At 34.5% G+C, this 25,167-nt stretch overlaps 1 protein-coding gene across 1 annotated transcript in view; it reads right to left on the bottom strand.

Moving 5' to 3' along the window:
* Positions 1 to 21,593, bottom strand: part of LOC142974919 (uncharacterized) — a 65,119-nt gene extending 43,526 nt beyond the window's left edge. The window contains exons 1-3 of the mRNA XM_076117489.1: positions 21,583 to 21,593; positions 21,361 to 21,482; positions 16,870 to 17,039 (exon numbers count right to left, since the gene is read on the bottom strand). Coding sequence (XP_075973604.1) covers positions 16,870 to 17,039; positions 21,361 to 21,482; positions 21,583 to 21,593 — 303 coding nt within the window. The remainder of the gene's footprint in view (positions 1 to 16,869; positions 17,040 to 21,360; positions 21,483 to 21,582) is intronic.
* Positions 21,594 to 25,167: the final 3,574 nt, after the last annotated feature.

Consider the following 25,167-nt stretch of genomic DNA (forward strand, 5'->3'; position numbering starts at 1 on the left):
TCAGACACGCAAGCTTTCATCCCAACGTTGTATTCAACTGTTAAATATAAAATATCTTTTTATTTATGGACGTGAATGAGGCAAGGGAAGTTTGTAACGATAATTTCGAATGGCGTTCCTTGGTCTTTGCCTATCCCTAAAGAAAAAGGCGTGATATTATGTAACTTGTCTTTCGTCGTTGAGTAAATCTTATAATAATATTATATTATTTTAATATTGACTTCACAGATTTGATTCATATAATTAAACCAAAAGAAACATTTTCTTTTTGGTTTAATTATATTAATCAAATCTGTTCCTATATTCCTACCCCAAATATGTACTTCTATATACACAGCACACAGCGAATAGAAACCAGAGATATCTAATCCGAAATAAGCAACAATTTTACATAGGTACCTAACAAAATTCCGAGATCTACATACATATTTATAAGAAAAAAAAGTAAGAACGTAGGTAGTCTACCTAAGACCTTGTCTAGAAGGGGCGAATTCGCGCGGGTTCGTTCCGAAGTACTAGGCGCTTGTACATCGCGTCTACAAGCTTCGCGCGAGTTCAAAATACGCGCGAAGTTTACGCTCCTCAGACAGGCTACACAAAGTAACAATATAAAAACAAAATTGACACTGACAGCAAAATTTTCAGTTCCATAGACAACATTTAGATTTTTTAACGAATTAACAATTCATTACACCGATCGCGACTACAGTGCTATATTTGCTAGGAAATGACTGACGTTATATCAAAGACGATAACGAATTTAACTTCGTTTTGATAAAAAAACAAGTTACTTTGTGCCCACTTGTGGAGAGAACGTTTGCACAAAATACGCGCGAATTCGCCCCTTCTGGACAAGGTCTAAAGAATAAAATATAGAGTTGCCAATTTCAATATATCAGTAAAACGAGAACATTGACATGACACAAATGAGCTAGAATTTTGATTTATATGTTTCTAGTTCATATTCGCAGAAATACAGAGTATTTTTCGTGTTAGGATGTAGTGTGTTTGATACTTTGAGTGTGTTTTATTTTATTTGCGAGAAAAACTAGGCTTAGATTTTTCCAAGGTTTTCTTATGTGTCACTGCTGAAGTAAGATTTACGCATTAATCATTGAACGAATTCTCTTAAATTCCGCATAAAAATAGTTCGTAGCCATTATAAACACAAGCATTCATTGAATGACAAAAGTAAACTCACTTTTATTTTTATAAAATCATTTTAAACCTACCAATACACACAGTCACAAAGATAGTATTACAATTTTAAAACTGTGGAATCGAAACGCAGAGTTATCGAAAACTAACGTCTTATAATAATTAGAATCACAAAGATATTTTTTGAAATCAAATCGTAATAAGTGAACGTTTCAGTACCAGTAACGGTAACACATAAATGAATGCATCGCGTCACCTGCACAGGCTTCACAAAGCTCCTTGCCGTTATTACTCTAGACCCTGACAAATGGCTGGTAAGCTAACAAAATGTTCCCAGATATAAGGTACTGCGACCTGTGGAAGATATACTGTCTCGTCAATAACATCTCACTTAGTTATTTCGTGCATGAGACCAAGAACAGTTAACAAAAAAAAATGAATCAATAAATTATTTACTAGAAGTACTGAGTAAATGATTCATGAATACAAATATTGTAAATAATACGAGTCCGTCGACTCCCCTGGAAGGATTTTGTTTTTACATAAAGCATAAGGTAGGGTTTTTTCTCCATAAATTAATAAACTTATGACTGTTTACACATAATGCAAACACATTATTAGTAGATAGCTAGTTGTTCACGTGTAACATCCAAAATTAATCTTGATTGTAAGGTTTTACGTACATTTAAACTTGGATTTGTCTCAATAGTACCACAGATAGAAACAGCATGAAATATATTTTTCATCGCTTCCCTTCAGTGTAAGACTACCTTTACACCGTCAAAATAATTCACACTTCGGGGAATTCCTCGTTCTAATTCATCTTTCAGATAAAAGCGGCGGTAGATTTGGAAAATAGACGATCACTAAAGTTTATTTCATTTTAAACGGTGGCTCCACGATAATTTTGTTCGAAGAAAAATGGGATACTCCATCAGTTTCTTATTTCTAATCATTTGGTACGTGATGAAAATATCTCTAGGCTTATATTATTATTATTTATGAACTTAGGTTACTTATTTTGTTGCTTAGTCATTATTATGGATTGTAACATCGCAGTCTTAAAATTAGATATTAGTACAGTATCGAAATTGTGCCGAGTATTTAACAATATAAATACAGTATCAATATAATTTCTTATTGTTACATTATATTCAATGTAAAAAATATTTCTCTAGTGAATTTTGTATAATAAATAAATTGAGTCGGCTTAAAGATAAAAAACTTACAGACGAAACTTAATTTTAACAATATTTTAATTTTAAGATGAAATTAAACTATCATAATTTTACGTGAAACAATGGAGACGAAAGTATCAAAATATCCTAATCGCGGTACAGTTTAAACGAACTTTTATATAGTACAGTCATAACCACAAGTGTTTAAAACAAGGTCGAATGGGAGCCCAAGATTTTGTTTATGCATGTACAGTCACGCGCAGCGCTTGCAAAGGTAGCAAAGTGTACACCAAGTAGTTTTCTCGCTAAATATTTTAGAGAATTTTGTTGCGAGGGTTTTGTGGGTGCAAACATAGTTGATACTTGTATCGGGTGTAAAACGCATATCGAATTGTGTTTAAGATCTGTAACACGAAATTTCTGCAATCAGTATTATCGAGTATCGAAAGTTTGACATTTAAAATATAATATACCTAAATAAAATAATACATAAATAAATCACTGCCTGCGTGGGGCGGTGGTTTAGGTCGCCACGCCGCTACCGTTGCGTCCGGAAGTCGATGGTTCGACTCCCACACGGGGCAATTATTTATGCGATCCACAAATAATAGTTTCGGGTCTGGTTGTACTTTGTGTTTGTTGTTTGTATGTTTTTAAACGTCCCGCGACACAAGAGCAATTCTTAGTGCGGGCGCTGCATAAAAAAACCTATACGAATAAATGATTTGATTATGACTTTGTGCTGCAAAAATAGTACTTGTTGCTCCTGGTAGAGGCGCTGATAAAATTTTCATACAAATGTTTGTTGATAGTTAGTAGTGAAGAATTAAGAGTCAGTGGAAGAGTATCACGTTACTGCAATATTTAATTAAAATTCTTTCTAAAACATTTCTGCTAGAATTTTTATTAAAAGTAAGGTACTACATCAAACCAGACTGTATATTATTTCCCAGAACCGTCGTCTAGTCGTTCATTTTGAAATTAAATTCTAGTGTAATTGTATAATAATTAGCTTGTATATTGTTTAATTAGGGCTAAACACGTTATATTAGAATTCCTAGCTTCTAAAAGCAAGGTAAATAGGCAATAAACATGAGAATTAAAGCAACCGTGAAATATCTGAGCGTGCTAACAGCAAAACCTAGGCAACATTTAATTTGTTTAATTACTAACTATAGCTTTTTTTGGACTCAAGGCCTAACCCCTCCGTCATTTAGGAAGGTTAACAAGAGTTTATTCACAGAGTATTCAAAGTTGCGGGATAGTACATACATTACGTCAATAAAAAAAATGGTGTGAACAGAGAGAGGTGTATAAGATATACCCGTATTTCGCAATTACTTTATCCCATGTATTGATAACTATCATTAGCTATGTGAAGAAAACACGAGGTTTTCTAAACGTTTTTTATACACATATGTCGTTAAATTATATTACCGACGATATTAGACTATTCTTATTATAGAAGTTGTTTTTGTTCAAAATCTAGATCTAATCAACTCCACCATTATTTAATTTTTGTCTACAAATATAAACCTTATTGCAACACAGGTAAGTTCATTTTCATTTATCAAAGTTACTCATCTGTATAACAAGCAAACTCCACATTACCACATTATTTATTTAACGAAGACTATTAAGAGACAAATTGCGTTTTCCTTCAATTTCCAAGTTTACTTTGAGCCATACATTTATAGTATTAATCAAAAACATGGCTGAAAGAAGCGCCTCCAGCCATTTAGCTATCACGACAGTTTGGAAGAAAAATACGTGTAGGCGATGTGAAACGAAATTCAAGTAATATCTCTATGTTAGTGGTTATAAAGTGAATATACACTAACTGACCTTTTCTTTTTTTTAAGACAACTCCTGCATTAAGAAATGCTCTGAATGTCGAGGGAACTTCTACAAACATACAAACAACGGACAAAACGTAGAACCAGACCTGAAACAATTATTTGTGGATCGCACAAATAAATGTCCCGTGTGGGAACCGAACCCACGATCTCCCGACGCAATGGTAGCGGCGTGGTGTCTTAAACCACTGCGCCACAGAGCCAGTCTGTGTGTCCGACTGCTAACACATAATATCACGCCTGTTACACCCAAAAGGTGATGGCAGGGGAGTATGCAGTACTAGTTTCACCTTATACGATGTTAGTCCTACGTAACAGAGAGCAAGCCAATTTGCATTTAACGGGCAGGTTACCAAACTCCAGACTGGTATAACTACTAATTTAATGTAAATTAGAAACACACCAAAAGCACTTTGATCGAACTAGGAATCAAAGTGGGACTTTATGATCTGCAGTCTTATGCACTACCGATGCGCCGTTTTCAAAGCTAACTTTGTCTCGAGATTTTTTGTTAACTCATTTCTGTCCTAATTAGGAAGGAGTTAGGCTTTAAATTTACTGCTCTGGCTAAGAGTGAATTGGAGACTATGGATGAACTCAATTAAAGTGTTAAACAACTGGTAGGTATGCGTATTCATCACGATGTTTTCCTCCACCGTCAGAACAAATTAAATTATTAGGTCGGGGAAAAAGTCTTTTCGCATTATAGTATGTATGAACTTGCAATAAAATCTTTTCTCTACACCAAAAAATTCGATATTTGGGTACCTCACGAGCTCACTGAAAGAAACCTAATGAACTGTGTACTCATTTGTGATTCTCGAAGTCAAAGAGATTTTATTATCATCGAAAATTAATTGTTTATTGTTAGAAAGACGTCTTTAGTGTGATTTTCTACAAAAAAAAAAACAGATATTAACTAAACCATGTACCAGAGTATACTCACCTTAACATTTCTGTTCAGTGGTTGTACAAAAGACAATTACACGTTATCTTAGTAATGGTAATGCTATTATTATATACGAGTACGGTAATGTTCGTGTATTAAGGCAGCCACGGGGACCTACTGGTACTGATGTTATGGCTTCAAATTTCACTCAGGCATTTAGGTGATGGAGACATGTTTGGTAATTTTACTGTTGTAACAAAATTAGGTATTTAAAAGAATATCCTACTAATATTATAAATGCGAAAGTTTGTGCGAATGTATGTATGGATGTTTGTTACACTTTAACGCCAATATTACTGATCCGATTACGATGAAATTTGGCACGTAGGTAGCTGCTGACCCAAAATAACACATAGGCTACTTTTCATCTCGGAGTTTCCTAGGGATAGGGATTTACACGAGAAGGGTTTCCACGCGGACGAGGTCGCGGGCGGCCTCTATTTCTTATATAAATGAGGAAAGTCCAATAATAACATAGTAATTGGTCCGACCACGAAATCGAACCAGAGACCTTATTATCAACTATCGGATACGCTGTTGACCGTGCTAAAGTGACAGTCAATCAGTAATTATATTTTTTGAAGATTCTGAGATCAATTATACTCCTTCAAGTAACTCTTTCAATCTCAACTGAACTAATTAAATGAAGCCGACTTAATAATCCGTTCCTAAAACCTTGTAGTAATACTCATATTTACGTAGAATCAAAGTAAATATTCATTACAATTGTACGAAGTATAATCTAATGAATTATTAGTTACAGTGTAATCCAACACTTCGTCATGCTTAAGAGCGCTTGACTAGAGTAAATATACTGTATGAGGAATATGGAAGGTGTGTTTTTTGGTGTAATTTCGTCAAGTCATAATTTACTGATTTTGTTGCGCGTTCGGTGGTGTATCCGATTGCTGATTGTGAGGTTCATTTCCCTAGTTGGGCAAATTATTATTTAATTAATGGCCTTTTTGTGTTTTTTTATAAACATGTTTTTAAAGTGTTCGTTTCAATGATTACTTAGTGTTTTTACAGAACTCTGTTTAAAAAGGAAAAATCGTGAAAATCAAAGTTTACGAAACTTGAGTTTAGTACAAAGTTTGAGTTCGATTTGAAAAGAAGTCGATTGAAAAGACTCTACCCAGTACTAAATACCTTAGGATACTCTATTCAATGAATACAATTTTCCAAAACATAATAGCACAAAAAATACTTCTCGAAAATAAATGTTCGTACATTTTATTAGCTCGCAGACACGCTCTAGGCAGAGACGTAGAGTCTATTACGTAATGAACCCTTTCCTTCCATAATGAAGTCAATGAAAGCTTTGACAAACACACTGGAAGCTCTCATTAAAATATGTAGAGGAAATATTAAAAAGACTTATTAATTAAGAGGGCTCTTTAAAATAAGGAGACTTTTGTAATATTGGAAGTAGAGTACTTGGTTTGTTTTGATTGATCGATCCACTTAGAAGGCCATTTATAAAAATAAATATTTTACCATTTTTGGAGATAGTTACATCTGTGCATTTAAAACTGGACGGGTATAATTTTTTCGTGTATCGGCACAAAGAAATAGCTGTGATAAACAAGCGAAAGAATCAGGAGGGTTTCAAATACTGGAAGAAAATGGAATTGAATAATTCAGGCAACTATGAATAAGGCTTAAGCCGATCTTGGTCTCAGTCTCTCACATATGACTGAGGATGTAAGACAAAATACTCGCTGCAATAGTAAAAAAAAGGAGAAACGTATTAAAATACTTTCTCGCCTAACGATGAAAAATAAAACGAATAGAAAACTCTACATAGCTGAAAATTTCGTTATTTTTTTTTGTACAGAAGATGTTTTATTAGCCGTTGAAACAAATAAAAACACAACAAAATAAAGTAATCAAACTAGATTCTTTTATTCGCTAGAAGCAGTACATTAACAACACATTACGAAACAAACAAAAAGCCACGTAATTAAAACACTTGTTTATTACACTAATTAATCACAGTAATTGCAATTAATTCACAAAGATTTTTCACAATTTTAGAAGAAAATAAAAGATAAAAGTAGACTTTTTTAATTTGATGCTTGTAAGAGTCCAAGTTTATTCAATTAGCTTGTGAAATTAATCTTCCACTTGGCAACTTTTTTCACCGTGTAACGGCGACAAAATTTGTCAAAACTTTTGAAAAACTAATTCGTATTCTATTGGTGTTTCTCCTGAGTACTTAATAGACTCTGTGATGAATTATCATATTTAGGGTTGATTTTTATAGAGCTGATAGTTTGCGGCAAATTTTTTGTGTTATTCTCAAGGTGTTTCTGATGCTAATGATTGAGGATAATCATTGGTTTTTGAGTGCGAATGCTAATTTTGTTTACAAATGATACTATTGCTCCACAACATTGTAATAGTCAAACTGAAGGAGTTCCTTCCCATGAACTAGCAAATTAAGAAGGCAATTCTTTCCGAGCTTATAACTGCTGTATAAACTTTGAACCCCTACCGGAAAACTAAATTAAAAAACGTTAAAAAAATAAATACTTGTTTATACAACATAAATAACTTCAAACAAACATTCAGCCACAAACTATACGCCAAAACAGCACTGACCCTAAACTTTTTCTTACCTTTTAATGGACTGCACCAATTTAACTTTCTCATATTAAAATTTACCAATTTATTAGCACCTGCTACATGATTAAAGGTTTTAAGTAGTACCTTTGAGGACTATAGTGTCCTTCAACAAGGGTTAGATCAATGACCTTTCCACACGAAAAGGCATGAAAATAATTACTGGCCCTAATTGAAAAATAAAATAGCTTTCAGTTAATTGAATACGGATATACGGAAACGATATACTTTTAGGGTTAATGGTGCTTGGTTACTAACCAAAAGGGTATTGTTTTGTGCTTGAGGTTAGTGGATAAAATGTTGGCGTTTGATGTTAACTACATTTATATTAACATCAAACGACTATAATATAAATACACTAGTATTGCAGTGATAGCCGAGTGGTATAAGTTGACACCTCCCACACCAGTGGTCGCAGGTTCGAATCCGAGGCAACACACCAATGACTTTTCGAAGTTATGTGTGTATTAGAAATAATTATCACATGCTCCAACGGTGAAGGAAAACATCGTGAGGAAACCTTGCATGCCTAAAAATTTGTTTAATACATTTATTGAGGGCATGCAAAGTCCCCAACCCGCACTTGGCCAGCGTGGTGGACTTAAGGCCTAACCCCTCCCTCATTACCGGAGGAGACCCTTGCCCAGCAGTGGGACAGTAATGGGTTAAATTTATAGTATTGTAAAGTGGTAAACTTTGTTTTAGTTTGGGTGTCATTTGTTGATTTATTTCAATTTGTTTAGGCTCATTCTAGGAATGATACTGTCGCCACTGTCGGTACTAAGTTAGCTCTTATGCTACTTGTATTGGAGACACCAAGTGTTTTGTATTTAAGAAAATTAATTTTAAGAAATCCAAACATATTTTTAGTTCAAATGAAAAAAGGCGGAGAAGAAAAGATGTCTATATAGATTATATTCAACAATAATATATGCTTTGCTTTTAAAAGAAAAGAGAAGAGAAAAGAAAAATCAGCTGTTGTTTTGACAATTTGACATTCATTTAATGTTTAGTTTCATTACAATAAAAATATTTGCAAACCAAAAAAAAAATCATAATATAGCATCAAATTATACAAAATTATTAAAACGTATAATGGAGCCATGGTCATTTTAAACATCGTTCAATAGATCCCAGAAAAGTTTCAGACTGTACAAAAATAACTAAACAAACTGGAACCTTCCATCAAAAGTATTTACAAATAATTAATTCGTTCATTAACTTCATGAAAGCGAAATTAATTGGATTTTAAATAGATAGCGTTTTAATAACTTGTCCATGAATTTGTGTTCAAAATTATATTGGTTGTTACTCGTGTAAAATAGATCTATCCTACATACTTTATGTGTCTTTCCATCTATCCGTCTGCCCATATGTCCGTCTATCCGTCTACCTATTTGTCCAAGTAGTCTGTATTTTAAATTCAATATCTAAATCGCTAAAGCGATTTTTATTAGCCCGGATAGAGATAGGTTCTGTAAAAAATCGAGACCTAAGCAGGTGAACGGTAGCACGATTCTATACAATTGTAACTGCACGTTTGGCGCAGTGGTTTAAGCGGTCACCTCGCCGCAACAACCGTAGCGCCGCGTGTGGTGGGTTCGAATCCCACCCAGGACAAATCTTTGTGTGATGAGCACGAGTATTTGTTCTGAGCCTGGATGTTAATGTATCTATATAAGTATGTATTTAGAAGTATATAAGTATGTTTATCAGTTATTTGGTTACCATAGTACAAGCTCTGCTTAGTTTGGAATCAAATGACCATGTGTGAGTTGTCCAACAATATTTATTTATAATATTTATTTAATTGGAACCATTTGAATGACATTTAAAATGTACTGCCAAAATTGTTTCTACGACGCCCGCTAGAGGCGCTCAACCGATTGTGTGTCATACAACATTTTTCGATAGCTAGCCGTCGGTAGTCGACAATAGTAGATAATCGCGGTACGGGAGAGTAGAACTAAGTGCCGAGCAGAACTCCTTCGGCAAATTTGCTATTATCCCTTAATGAAAACCCTGAAATCTTTTGCAATATTTTAGCTTTATAAAAAAACCGGTACCAACTTGATGAATCTCTATACAACAGAGGACTGAGTACAAAAACACTGGGTTTGATTACCCAAAGGATTGACAGACGAGTTTGGAAGTACGACGTCTTATTAAAGTTGAACTTTTTACTTTTACTGCTGTTTCGTCGTTGGGTTACTTGGAAAATTGCACTGGATGAAATTGTTTGCATTTTGATGTAATTTAAGAATTACGAGTTTTTTAAGGGGATACAAAATGTATGCTATCCACGTTAGTAATAGTTTGAATGAATATAACGTATTGAGATGACCCATGCAGCACCGGCTTGGTTTATTGAATCATTAAGCGCGTTTATTTGGCATCGAGTCTTTAAATATCATCAATATCAAGGAAAATGAGGTGCTAATAGCTAGTTGCAGCGGTCGGTAAACGATCTGTGCGTTAAACAACACTTAACGAGGCCATTCCATAGATGGTTGGCACAGAGGTATCTGAACTGAGGGTCTACGTACCTTAAAAGCATTATTATTAAACAATGTTAGCGTTCTGCACTCCTCCTACACATAAACTGTAAGTGTGCCAAATTTCATACTTCTGCGTCCGTACGTTTTTCGTAAAAAGGGGTCCAAAGTTTTTGCTTCACATATTAATACATAGATCTTATGCATATCAACTGTATAGGCAAATTCATATACATAAATAAAACCTTACTCCATCGCAATGTTTCTTCTCAAAACATAGAGATTTCACGCAGATCGGATAAGCTGTGACTGTTATCATTGAGCCTAAGCAAACAATAACTCGTTATGATATTCCTATGATTACAGCAGACGCTTCGGGCACCTTCGGCAATCCTCGGATACTTTCGTAAACGTGAATTTGCATAGGCACAAAGTACACATTTTTTTAAGTTGGGAAAGTAAATTGGAATTCTTTGGGACCTTTCTTTATAACATAGATAATATATCAAATACGGTCGTCTGATACAAAGCTTAGCAGAGCTTGTACTATGGTAACCTAACAACTGATAATCATACTTATATAATTCTAAATACATACTTATGTAGACAAATTGACAAGCAACAACTTAATAGACTCTTGTATTCAAATTTATCGGCTGGCTGAAATATACAAAATTTAGAGCATCAGTGACTCGCAGGCTTGTGTAGTTGACAGTGGCAACTAGCATGCAGCTATTTTATCTTTGGAACTACACAGAGATACTACTAGATAATCTAGAAAAAGGCTCTCTTCGTAGTTGCTTTAAGAACGGTGAAAAAATCATCATGTACATCGTTCAGCTAAGAATATTTTACAGTTCTCCAAGGTGTAAAAAGTTGCCAGTCCGTTTAAGGCTATCATTATAGACTTAAATATGAAAGAACCGTAGGCTTAAATTTTAATACTTCAAAGAACAATACACATAAAATCAAGAAGAACAATAAAAACAAATATTAAACAATATTTAACTGCGTAAATGAGTGCTTGAAGAAACTAACCGAAACTAACAAGAGAGATACCGTTTAAGTTAAGTGGCGCAGTAATAAATAACTACAAGAACTTGTTAATAGTCTAAATAGTGATAAATTACTACATCGTCTGGCTAAACTTAGTAAATCGGGATAAATTATAAGCTTTGATTATTTAAAACGGTTGAAATATAGATGCTATTAATACTAGATTGGGGGTAATTTCAATTTGGATAAACAATTTGTGTAATAATAAGTATGTATGTATGTATTACATACTTTTTACTTTTTGATACTATAAATAACGCAAATAAATAATTATCACGTCTTACTCTAACGGTGAAGGAAAACATCGTGCGGAAACTTTGCATGCCTAAAATTTGTTAAAACATTTATTGAGGGCATGCAAAGTCCCCAACCCGCACTTGGCCAGCGTGGTAGACTCTAGGTCCAACCCCTCCCCCTCCTTGGAAGGAGACCCTTGCCCTGCAGTGGGACAGTAATGGGTTAAAAAAAATCTTATGGTTGCACAGCTTGTGAATAAGTATTAGATAGTCTATCTTCTTCTGCTTGATAAAGAGACAGAAAATGTATGAAAAGAAACTGTCAATCTGCCCTCTAGCGTTCGAGATAGCAAAGCAGGAGGTGACAAAAGATTAACAGAGGGCAGAGTGCCAAAAGGCTTCAAGCCGGCACTAGCGTCCCTAAGATAAGATAAGATAACGTTCATATGCCAAAAGTATAACGCATATTGCTCGTAAGAAAACTTAAAAGATTTTGAGGGATTGGTCTAATTTGAAGTAATGATTCGGTATCTGTATTTGCTAGTTTACTCACTCACTACTTATCTCACTACCGGCCGACCGCGACACAATTCGATTTCACAAGATTCATCGCTTTCTGAGTATTAGTCATAGCGTTATACCATAAAACCTTAATGAATAAGCGGACTGTGCAACACAAAACGGTTTTTCTAATAGGAACAAGTAGGTACTTCCCGAGATGTTATAAACAAACTCTTAAGGTTTATAAAAATAAGTAAACGTATCAATCTATAGGTTACTAAGCATCACAAATACACAAACCCAAATAATGGCAACGTAAAGCTGTCCTCCTCACTTTGTGTATTGTGATACATCTGAATTTGACTGACGTTTCAGTGTTTGGTCAAAGGCTTGTCTGCGAGAGTTTCGCGTCAGTAGTTGAATCGAAACTTGCCGTGTTTGTGACTTGAACTGTTGGGCTGATACTACTTCAAATAAGGCTTCTATTATCTAAGGAAAATATTTCTATACTACCAATATAATTTATACAAAAACTATACGTCTGTCTCTTACGCTTTCGAATTCGCGATACGTTGCATACGTATTTTTGAAAGATAACGATGGAAGAATCTACGCAAAAACTTTTACACACTGTAGAGTTCTGACTTTAGCTACCTTTTTATCCAACAATACACACTTAATTTTTCCTAACATTTCGCTTGATTTACTCAAAAATCTAGTCACTCACTCGCACAAGCCTCATTTAGGCTAGTTACTAAACTCCGGTCTATTTCAGAAAACATTTCGTCACCTATTAAGATATGAAAATTCAATCAATGCATTAAAGTCAAACCACAGATCAGAAACCAAAAACAGAACTAACTTAACTTCGAACCGTACGAACAACATAATGCCGCAACTAATAATCAAAGCAAACTAATGATACTGCACACGTTATAATTATACATGCGGTATTGCTTTATCGAACTAACGAGGTACAATGTACCGGTATGCAACGGTTTTGATGCTACTGAAACTGAATTTCGAAAAGGTCATATCTCACGGTAGGATGCATGTGACTTGTGGCCTTTTGGTTATGCGTATTGTAATAGTCCTCTGTCGTATACTACAAATTATAAACTAAAATTGTGTATAGTTAATTGGCATGTCTCTCAAATTGACGATGTAGAAGTGTAACTTTGACAGTCAGTAGCTCAATTCGCTGTTACTATTGACTACCGACAACCGAGCTGTCATTGAAAATTTTTGTATGAAAATTGATCAGCGCCTCTGACGGACGTCGTAGAAACTTTATTGGCAGTACATTTTGTCGATAGCTAGCCGGTTGTCGGTAGTCGATAGTAGTAGAGAATCGAGGTACAGAACTATGGATGTAACCTATATAAAATGTGTTTGATCAGAATATATATTTTCACGACAACTCCATTTACTATATAAAAATTATTTCACATCGATCCTTATTTGATGAATTGATGAATTATCTGATGAGCGAATGACGAAAATGTTCTTTTATTTCATTCATTAACAAAATCTACGCGAACGATGTCGCGGGCGTCAGATAGTCCACAAACACACAGGTTCAAAAACAGATCCTCCTATCTCGAAGGCGTTAAATAGAATAAAATGAGATGAATAGAATAATACTAACGGCTTTTGAAAAATATTTCAAACCATTGAAAAGTAAAGGGTTTTATAATGTTCAAAAGTTTCTCAATTTCCTTTCTTTCATTGAACGACGTTCAACGTTGGGTGCAATCAGACAGATTGAAACGATTTATTTTTAAGACGATTTAAAATCTGCTTCACGAGCTTCGATTTTGGATTAATTTTACTTTCGTTTTAGAAAATTGCAGGGTTTATTAAAATTAATATGTCTATTATTAGAAAAAATATTATATCCCACTAACTAAGGAGAAAACCTTGTGGGTACCTTAGTGTCGCTGCTGGCTAATGTACACAAATTTTGGAATTTAAAACATCAACAGTGACCCGATTATGTAATTAAACAATAATTAGTGATAATCTAGACAAATCGTGCTCGCCAAAGCACACTACTAAATTGTTGGGCTTTAGTAAACTTTCAATGCGAGCAACCTGAATAAAAATCAGAGGTACATGAAAGAGTTATGTTGTTGTAGATATTAAATTTATTAATCGGAACCTAAAAAAGGATTTCTAACCAATAAGGTACTATTACACGCACACTTATTCAATAACTTGAATCACACACAGAAAGCTAACACAATAAAATTACACTCAAAGCTACTAAGTTTTCAAATTTGACTCAAAACAATACAAAGGTATAGAAACAGTCCAGTCACCCGTGTCCGACACACGTGCCGCTATTTCGCCGCTATTCTATTCAGCCATGGACACTGCGTCCTGCGAAAATTCCCTTCTGTGGACCGCTGTGGACGCCCAACATTGTGACAACGTTGCGGTCACTGCCTGCTACGAGCTTTTACTGAATATACTATTAGAATTATATGCAATGATATTGTAGGGGGATATTGAATATTCATTGGTGTTTGAAGGACTGACATTTGGTTTGTCGTTGAAGCGTTGAAAAAGATGAGGTTATTTTCGTTTTGGAGTAACTGTGACGAAAATTGCAATGGCGGTTTAACGTGATAGTTTCAAATAATAGGTACGGTAATTCTCTTTTTTTTTTAAGATAGTAGATTGTATTTAAATTTTAATAATTACTTTTGTCGTTAATACCTCGCAACCGATATTTAAGTAAAGTAGCCATTAAAAATTGGTTACAAAATAAAAATAAGCATTAAAAACAAATATGAAATCGTAACTACTCTTTTAATTGTAAACTAACGATTTATTTAAAAAAAAAATTGGCCTTAAAAATATTAGAATAAAATTTCAAAGCTCTACTCTTTCACTGAAAGAGTTACTGAAAGACTTCCAGTAACTACCACCGTAACTTGATATCGAAGAAAATAAACACTTTGAAACCAGCTAGCTACATTTAACGTTTTAACTGAAGCAAGTAAAGATGTCTGATTTAGTGTTAGCAGTGAAATAGGTCACCGATGCTTCCCGCCAGGCACAGGTGGCTGGCGTTGATTCTCAACTGTTACCTAAATAAATCTGTTTCTATCTTTAGTGTAGGTAAATAATTAAATCTGAAATGCGTTTAATGTTATTATGAGATAAACTAGGTAAGTTCTCGATGGGGGACCTCTCGCTACCAAGTGTCATCAACTCGATGCTTGAAAGCGAGGGGTCCTGGAGGGCGGTGTCCTCCTTCTGCGAGTCAGTCATGTCGCAGAAGGAGGCCGCGGAGCGGGATCGGGAGGCGTCTTCCTCCGACCCGCGCCGCCAGCGGAGACGAGGACAGCGAAGGAGGAGATATGCGCATCTCCTCCCCCCGCCATAGCCTGCCTTATTGTGTTTGATTGTGTTTGTGTTGTGATGTTGTAAAGTATTGTTATTTTGTGTTCTTGGGGGCTTGGGGGCCCCCACCTGGGTAAAATTGGGCGCCCTTACAAACTTTGGGCGCCTGGCATGGAGGTGCCGCGCCGGGGTGGTCGCAGTGAAATACGCAAGTGAACCTGCACCACCCCACTATGGCGATGACGTTGTTCCGGTGGGGTTTTAGTGGGTAGTACCTAGTCTCGGGTGAGTCCCACATATCCCGGTTTTGCCCCAACTTAAAGCCGGGAATGCGTAAATGCATTTCCCCATCGTCAAAAAAAAAAAAAAAAAAGGTAAGTTCTCGATACAAAGTTAAACTACGAGTAAATATGGTTGCTAAATTATAAAAACAAAATTAGGATTGGCTTTTCATATTGGAAAATAGTCAAACTTATAATAATATGTTTGTATGTTTGTCAATATGTTACTGATTCAGAAAATCAAAGTTGGAGACACTAGATAATGTTTTTTTTTACTCAAATTACATGCAAGAAGAGCCGCGCGAATCAGCTAGTGAAAATGTATTCAATAAGCAAAAAAAAAACTTTATAATGCAATGCATGTATGGGTTTAAAAATGTTATTTTGGGATTTATTCCTACAGATCATAATTAGGTTTTTGCCTTCAAGGAAAACAAGTACACCATAAAAGTCTCATAAAATAAAAATCTCATATGTATAACATATAGTTTAAAGTATAACGTTTCTATTTATCGACAAACACAAACGTGAAACCAGCTGCATCGTAATTCAACATCTTGCTACGTTCTGTGACCACTAACTTTATATTCAGCGGTAAATAAACAGAAGCTGTAATAAAATTGTGGTGCTAGTGAAATTTTTATATTCCGTAAATCTGCATAAACATGTCACATAAAATGCAACGCCACAGACTTGGCACAGATTTGCCTTGAAGGTTGAAAGTGGAAACAAACAAGCAAAGACTTCTTTAAAGGGAATTTTCTAATACATACTTACAAATATCAGAAAACGTAATACATAATATATTATGTATTAGTCGCGAGGGTTCAAAATTGTTAATTATCGGGAAACGAATGGATATAGTCAAATTTTGTTTATAGAACTGTAATAGGATTCTGTACAGTCGGTAGGATCGAGTATCGAACGTTTGATGTCTAAAATCTACTGTAAAAATAGTTCCTACCGCGCCCGATAGAGGCGCTGATTAATTATTCATACAAAGTTTCTCGATAGCTAGCCAGTTGTCGACAATTGATAGTAGTAGAGAGAGCGCTACTCTGGTCTAAAAATACCTATTTTCTAGCCACACAAAACAACACTTTTTCCCACCTAGAGCCACCTTTACCATTAACGTATGGACACATTCGTTGTCTATAGTCTATAGAAAATTACTAGTACTTACTTCCTGAGGAGTATATCTGAATATCTCGTGCATCTCTCGGTACCACTTGACGGAGTGCAGCGGCGGGTCGTGCTGCTGCCTCATGTATTGGCAGCGGAGCTCGGCCTCGCGCCGCGGGTCGGCGTACAACGGCACTTCCAGGGAGGTAATCGTGTGGGACACACTCCGAGCTGAAACAAATAAAATAAGTTTAACCCATTGATGTCCCATGCTGGGTCTCCTACGGTAATAATGGAGAGGTTAGGTCTTAAGTCCACCACGATGGCTAAGTACGGGTTGGGGACTTTACATAATAACAACAGCTGAAACAATTGGTATTCGTATCTCAGCGATCGGTAATCGATCTATGGGTTAAGCTTGGTGCGGACATTTCATAGATGGGTGACCGCTGGTATTTGAATTGGGTGGCTGTCATCATCATTCTGACATTTTCGAACACTTTTAAAAGGAATATTTTTTGGGCAAACCTTTTAAACAGTGGAAAATAGAACTTGAATTGAATTACAAAGGTACCCGTATTTGAAACGTTCAAATTGCTGCCATACTCGGTTATTTTTAGAAACTTGCTTTAGTAGAATTTGTCCTCTTATAAAGTAGTCACCTATAATGGCATTTTAAACTCGTCCAACACATTCAGAATATCAAATTTCGGGAATAAACTGTAAAATTGTTTTTGTAATAAATACACTAAGGGATATAACGGTGTATTATTATCCTTATTGTAAATACATACATAACGTTACAAAGATTGCCTCTGTGGTATGATGGGTATTGTATGCTGACCACGGGGTCTCGGGTTTGATTCCCGGATCCGGCAAAGTATTCTGGGCTTTTCTTATCTATATTGTTATATTTGTTAATAGTAGCCCAAACTTTGGTGTTGGGCCCAGGCGACACGTGAATATATTTTATACATCGGCCTCTACACCTTTGGATAAAATGGCGTTTAAATATAGGAACGTATGTACAAACATTATGTTATACAAATTACCTTACACAAATAGACTGAGAGCTACTAACAGAAACAGAAAAGTAAAGCTCAGATAGAATAATAATAAATATAGACTTCATATCAAAACACAACTTTATAATAACCACATACAAGAAACATTTGCCTCAGAAAAACAATTTCCTGAAGTTAATTTCCTATAAATTTTACCAGTATCAAAAATATGAGGTAGGTATAGGTAACGACAAAGACATTTTTGTCAAAACAACGTAGACGGATTTCAGAGAAATCCGAATCACAATAATAGGTACTGTTCTTTGTCTAGGTCAGACAGTAAGTTTAATACTGGGACAAATCGACAACAAAATTAATTAAGATCTGATTTTTTACATTGTTAAATAACGAAGGATTTTTTTAAAGATAATATTTTTCTGATTAGAACTTCTTATTGTTCGATGAAAACTGTCAATAGAAAATTCGGGCAATATTATCGATGTGCAAATTATTATTTTTTGTTTGCGCTAGAATTTACTGGTGTGTTTCAATATTTATTGTTAGTGATAGTAAAAACGAAAAATAGTGTGAGTGATAGAGGACGTTTCTTAGAAAAAACAATCTGATCATTAAAAATTAAGCAGTTTTAAACATAAAATATCCAATCACATTGTGTACTTTTCCATTAATAATATAATCAATACCAAGAAATTAACCCACAAATCGAATGAAAAACACATAAAACCTAGCAGATATCTCGTGAACCAATCAAGTCAAAGTTTTGAAAACTTAGCATCATGTCTGTAATTCTACATTTGTAAGTTCCGTCGTTATCTGGCCCCGAATCTCTTGGTGGCAGTTGTGAATATGCGTTATGTGGCCTTATCTCGGCTATTGGTTCTCAATGCTTGTGTTGATTCAGCCATATCGTTTCAAAAGTTTCTATGTGCTTGCTTTATTTTGGTTACGTAACCAAAATTGGCTAGAGGGTTTATTTTTTCTAGAGAGAGGGAGAGAGAGTTTTCTAGAGAGAGTGGTGAATGCTATATAGTTTTGTTTAGTATTAGAAATATCTAGTTGATAAGAACACTCCGTAGTAGAATAATTAGAATGAGGTACAATGGGATTGGCATCGTCCTTCAAATGCACAAAAATCCCTTGTAATAAATAAAGATAAAAAGAAAAATATTTGGTGGTTAAAATATTTACTTAATACTTTATTATTTAAGACTCCTCGAAAATCAAATTGCTTTAGTATGCTTATAAGCTATTCGCTTTGCATAGGGTGTTATTTTTTGAAGATAAAGCCTTTGTGATATAGCTTTGAAGATATAGCTATATCATGTCATTTCCATGTTGAACTGGTTCCTTAAAATTAGTATAGTCGTAAAGGAGGAACAGTTGTGTGTAAAATGGCTACCATATTTAAAAAAAATAAAAATAACAGCTACTTAAATTTCTGGGACAACACTATGAGCACAGGGTAGCTAGCTTCTTTTTACAGTCTCCTATATACCTGTCTACCTAAATAAAGGTATTTAAAATAGATATCGACAAAATATACGAGACCGTCCTCATTTTCTCCGAAAAAGTCGTTGAATGAATATTAATGATTTTAAAGTATAACTTGAATTATAATTATCTCCTCACCCACACTGAAGGAAAATATCTTAAGATTCCTGAATCTTTTCACGAACCACTTTTAATTATCTTTCGAACACGTATTGATCCAAATTAATTTCCGTTTATTGACTGTCATAACTTAAAACGTAGTTTATATCGTGTTTATGTTACCAATACTGTACGAGAATCTTAGGTTCGGCAGTTTATTCAATGAATAATAAAAATGGTTGTATTGAGAATTTTGTCCAAACGTTATATATATATCAGCTAAGCCTTTCTTCCAAGCTATGTTGGAGTCGGCTTCCAATCTCACCGGATGCAGCTGAATATCAGTGTTTTACATGGAGCGACTGCCTATCTGACCTCCGCAACCCAGTTACCTGGGATAACACGATACCCTTCGGAAAGACTGGTTGTCAAACTTTCAAGCTTCTGACTACTGTTAACGACTGTCAAAGATCTTCGAAAATGACAGCCGGGACCCACAATTTAACGTGCCTTCCAAAACACGGAGGAACTCGATATGTATAAGATGGTCACCCATCCACAAATCAACCTCGGCAAGCATGGCTTAACCTCAGAGATAGATCCGCGCGGCTGTTGTTAACTAAGCCACGAGCTTACGTTACTGTTATTTAGGTAATACAAGAATATAATATACAATACAAATTACATGATTTAATAGCCATACCTTTGTGAAGTTTTACATAATATATGAATATTTTGCCCTCCAAGAAAAACTAATCTTCTATCCAAATCAAAGTAAATCAGAACCAGTATCTAAACTATGCCAGCACTTCCATCTGATTGCTATTCAAAACAGACGTCAAAATCTTATCAGTATTCAAATTTGTTTTTTATCACCAAATTCCTACATCCAATATCGGATTCTCATAAGCATAGTTCGTCGGAAATCTTACTGTAATTCTTTTAGTATTGACAAACAGGGTCAGGCTGGCAATAATCTTGTATAGTTATTCATGGTATTTCCAAGCATCACTGCGTTTCAGCTATTCCGAATAAAAAAAGATTCTCTCGAACCGTTCTGTTTGTTTTTTATTCTCGCAATGTAGTTTATTTTCTGCCGGAGGGCTTAAATCCTTTGAGTGTCGGATGGCAACACCCACATCTAGAAATATGTTACGAACAATCCCTCACAGATTTGTTTTATAAAGGAAGGTTACGGGTATTCTATATAGTGGTTCGACTAGTAGTAGATTTCAAATGACCTAGATGGAATAATATATAAGTAAACTGACTGATCTGTGATGGCTCTCTCTAGTAAGATAAAGTTTTGACGTAGTCAGAATATAGGTGGAGTAGATTTGCGTTGTGAGTACGAAAGGATGAAAAATTAATCATAGTATCCGCAAGTCAAGTTTATAGTCTTAACTTAGTTTAACGCTTAGCTGAACTCCAAATACTGTACTAAGTTATAAAGTAGGCATTTTTAAGCCCAAACTTTAAATACTGAACCCAAAACTCAACTTAATAATAAATTACAGCTTCGTAATAAAAGCTAAAATAAACATTTTAAAGCAAGAACAAACTTTAAAACATGACTAACAAAATTTCACTCGGCGTTCGTTTTCAAACGAGCATGATTTACGCCCTGTATGAGAAACAAAATGATTATTTAATTTACTTTGTAATTTTTCATTCCCAACGAAAATAGAATTTCACAAAGGCAGAATTCCTAAAGCCAAGATCTGTTTAAATAATAAGACGTGTATCAAGAAAAGTTCAGGCAATATACAAGTCCTTGGAGAAAGGAATAAAATGCTTTAGGCTTTTTATTTTATTACTAACGCAGAAAAAGATACGACAAATATTTACGAACTTTGTTATGCTTTGGGGCTTACACGTAGTACTTAGTAAACTGTAATAATTAAGCGATCTAGTAGTTTTTAAGAACTTAAAGGTACAATCCAGTTTGCCGTGGCTCGTTAATCCGCCGTCGGGCGTAGTCCCAGGCAGGCGAGAAGCGCGAGGGCTAGGTGAAGGCGGTGATGTGACTTGTTCGTGAAATGCTTCAAACACGAAGAACCTACGCGTTTTGTTAATGATAGTTATGTAGGGCACAATCGTGTGTAAGGTAGTGTGATAGGTTAAGTAAAGTCATACATATATTTCAACGCGTTCTTTACATTTGCAGCATTACGTTATTGTGCGGAATTGGTTTCATCTTTCGTGTTAGAGAAGGCTTAACAAATTGCTTTAATTCCACTATAGACACGAGTCATTATAACGCGATATAATTAAGAGATATAACAAGATGGTCAGCATTGAAGTATCCTATGGGTATTTATAATTAAGATTGTATTTAAAATTTCAAGTACAAAAAACTGCAGCTGAAAATTGCAGACAACTAATTAATGGTACCTTTACCGAGTTAATTTACAAACAAGATATTTCAGAGTAAAAGCGACGTAGAGGTAAATGTTGATAGTTTCATCAAAGTTTATGATTCCAGTTAATGCCTTAGACGGACTGTGTAATGAAATTGTTACTGCCATGCAAAGGAGATAACCCATTTTGGGCCCAAGCGTTACAGGAATGACACATATACCAAAAAAACGGTCTATTTTTCCAGATTACATCATTTAAATATGAACAACATTAATAATGGCCAAATATAAAAAAAATGCAAAATAATAATTTCATCTTACGAACTAGATCTGTAAACGCACTTTTAATTATTTCCATAGATAACAGCGTCGATTATAGCTGTCTTCACAAAAGCCAGTATTTTTTTTTAAATGTTGTCATTCGGTAATAACTGTCAACGTCAGTCACTCTCTCAGTGAAGTAGTAGTAAATCGATTCATAATGAAGAAAATCGATTTCGGAATATGTTTTGTATTTTGTTTATAATGTTTTAATTATTATTTAAATATATTTATTGTACATTCAGATAGGGAAATATTTTTCTTTAATCTGAATCTATGTATAGTGAAATTATTCATAGAATCAGTTTAATGATCGATATCGATTTTTATATCGATTGTTTTACGTTATGCTAAGACATCCCTTGAGATATTTGTTTGAGTGTCAAAAGTCAAAACCTGACATTCGCTTCTTGTTCTTTCGTGTATTTCGTATATTTCTTGAAGTTTTTGCTTGTTAACCGGACTCCGATATTGATCGTATACTCACTGACCCTTTTTCTGTACCTGGACACCCGATTTTGCAAATCTTTGACCTCTGCGCGAACACCTGATAACCTGGATTTAGCCTACCTATTTGCCAAAATGGGTTTCTGCATTGTTTGTGGAATAGCAACGGATCGTTGCAATACAATAGGAAGTCGTCGATTGGAAATGGAAGGCGAAATAATGTTGTCCATTGTAAGACAATGGATTGCACCAAAAACGGTAAGCATCTTTTTTTCACATCAAGTGACGTCAGCTCTCTTCATTTTTCTTCGCCACGTATTTCTGTCCAGGCATTCATTATAAATACTAATTCTAATAAATACTACTTAAAAGATTAACATTGTATTAAAAACAATAATAAAGTAGTTATATATATTTTTCAATTCAATGAGTATTATCATTAATTAGTCCCTATTTTTCAGGCAAGTGAGAGTGATATTATTTGTCATTCATGCTACAATGCTGCCAACAGTGTAGCCAATGATGATAAGAGACCAGAAGCTGAAGAAGCACATAATTATGACATATTATTGTGTTATTTAAGTGATGATGGTTATGATGACGAATAAATATAATTAATAAAATATTTTTGTTTTACTGTCTACCTATTCCATCTAAATCCATAGAGAGAATATTATATTATGTGGCACTAACAGTTACTATCCAGCCAATTATGGTTAGTTACTCATCAATACATAGTATGAAACAAAGTCGCTTTCTCTGTCTTGCTGTAATGCTTAAATAAATCTTGAAAACTATGCAACGGATTTTGATGCGGTTTTTTTAATAGATAGAGTGATTCAAGAGGAAAGTTTTATGTATGTAGGTATAACATGCATAATAAACCCGTGCGCAGCCGGGGTGGGTCGCTAGTGTCAAATATACCAAAAAAGCTTTGATAATGTAGGTACATTGCAGCACGTGGATGGTGCTACTTTCATGTTTAAGACCACTCCCAGCCGGACAACATGTTAGTGAAAGAAAAATCATTTACCTGTTTGACAAGAACAAAAGGGCTAAAATAACAGGTAGGTACATAACCTTGAAGCATTTATGTGTTCTGCAGAGTTCTGTGGTTGTTAGAGCATACCATTCATGTAATGACTTCATTAATAACCTTAAATAAATAGATTTCAGTCGAATAATGTACTGGGAACGTAAATAATTGAGATAACCTCAAATATGTTTAATGATTTATTTTATCGATTTGGCCATTATAAATCGACGTAAAAAGTGGCTCAGTATTATTATATTGATATCTTCTAAATTATGTAAAAAAATCAGCTCTGTACTCTTTGGGCCCAAGTTTCTATGAAGAGTGGTTATCTCCTTTCACTAGCGCGATTCAGATCTTATCGTTGTGCAACGCCATCTAGTGTTGTGTTAAGCAAACTGTGAGATTAGTTTGTAATTATAGTGAAGTAAATGCTGAAAGGTGAAAGTATGTTTGTGAAATAAATGGATATAGGGACGTAAAAAGTGTTTTAATTATATAAGATTTTTTGATTAATTGTTCCTATACTGATTTAATAATTTTAAGAAAATTGTTGTGCTGTTAAGGTTGTCTACCATAGCTATTAGACGGTAGTTTAGCTTTAGATTTAACTTTAACTTCGCTGATTACTTAATGTTTTATTCGACCTTCAGTAATTGAAGTAGTCTTTATATTTCCAAAAAAATATTTGCCGCAATGGTATTATACATTTATCTAGCGATAAAATCGTAGAAAATGGACAAACAGTACAAATTTTTCATCATTAATATAATCGTTTTGATTTCTATAAAACGACAATTACATTAGATCTGCTCCATTTAGAACTACGTCTTACAGAGATTAGAGTTTATTCCTCAAGCAATCTCAATCTCAAGCCTTCCTCCTATTTAGGTCAACACCTAAATGGTTTTAGAATAGAACGTCGCTCTAATCTTAGTTTGAAGTCGCTTCTAAAATAAAGGTGAGCTTTTAAGTTTGTTTGCAAGAAGGTAGATAGAGAAGCATTGAAAACGGCCACTTTTTAGTATTTACGTTTCTGAAGAGGGCAATTTTATTGCTATTATTCATAAACTGATCTATGGATTCAAGTATGAAATAAATTATTTGGATTTTAGTTTATTTAACTCCAGGCTAATATAGGAGAAAATCGTACCAGAAAATCGTAATAATATGTATTTGAAGCCTGGGATTCAAACCTGGGTTGTCTCCAGCAGCAACTAGCTAGAAGTCCGAAATAGCATTTTAAAATACTATATTATATTGAATATTCGATACAAAAGTGACACAAAAGTAACGAGTTTAGTTCAATAGTCCTTTCGACTGTTAAAGTAATCAATAAAAATATAAGTACCTACACACAAAATTAGATTCTCATCATATTACTTAACAGGTAAAGAAAAAAGATAAATTCTCAATTATAAACGATCTTAAATCTACTTGCAGCAGATTGAACAGAAAAATCTAAATCTAAATAATATCTAAACGTAAAAAAATCTAAGTTTCCACCATACCGTCCTAAGCCGTTACGCAGGTCATTCACTCAACGAACAATATTGTTGGTAAAGCCGACCCTCACTGATTTA

The sequence above is a fragment of the Anticarsia gemmatalis genome, chromosome 8, assembly GCF_050436995.1.
Source record: "Anticarsia gemmatalis isolate Benzon Research Colony breed Stoneville strain chromosome 8, ilAntGemm2 primary, whole genome shotgun sequence".
Classification (NCBI taxonomy): domain Eukaryota; kingdom Metazoa; phylum Arthropoda; class Insecta; order Lepidoptera; family Erebidae; genus Anticarsia; species Anticarsia gemmatalis.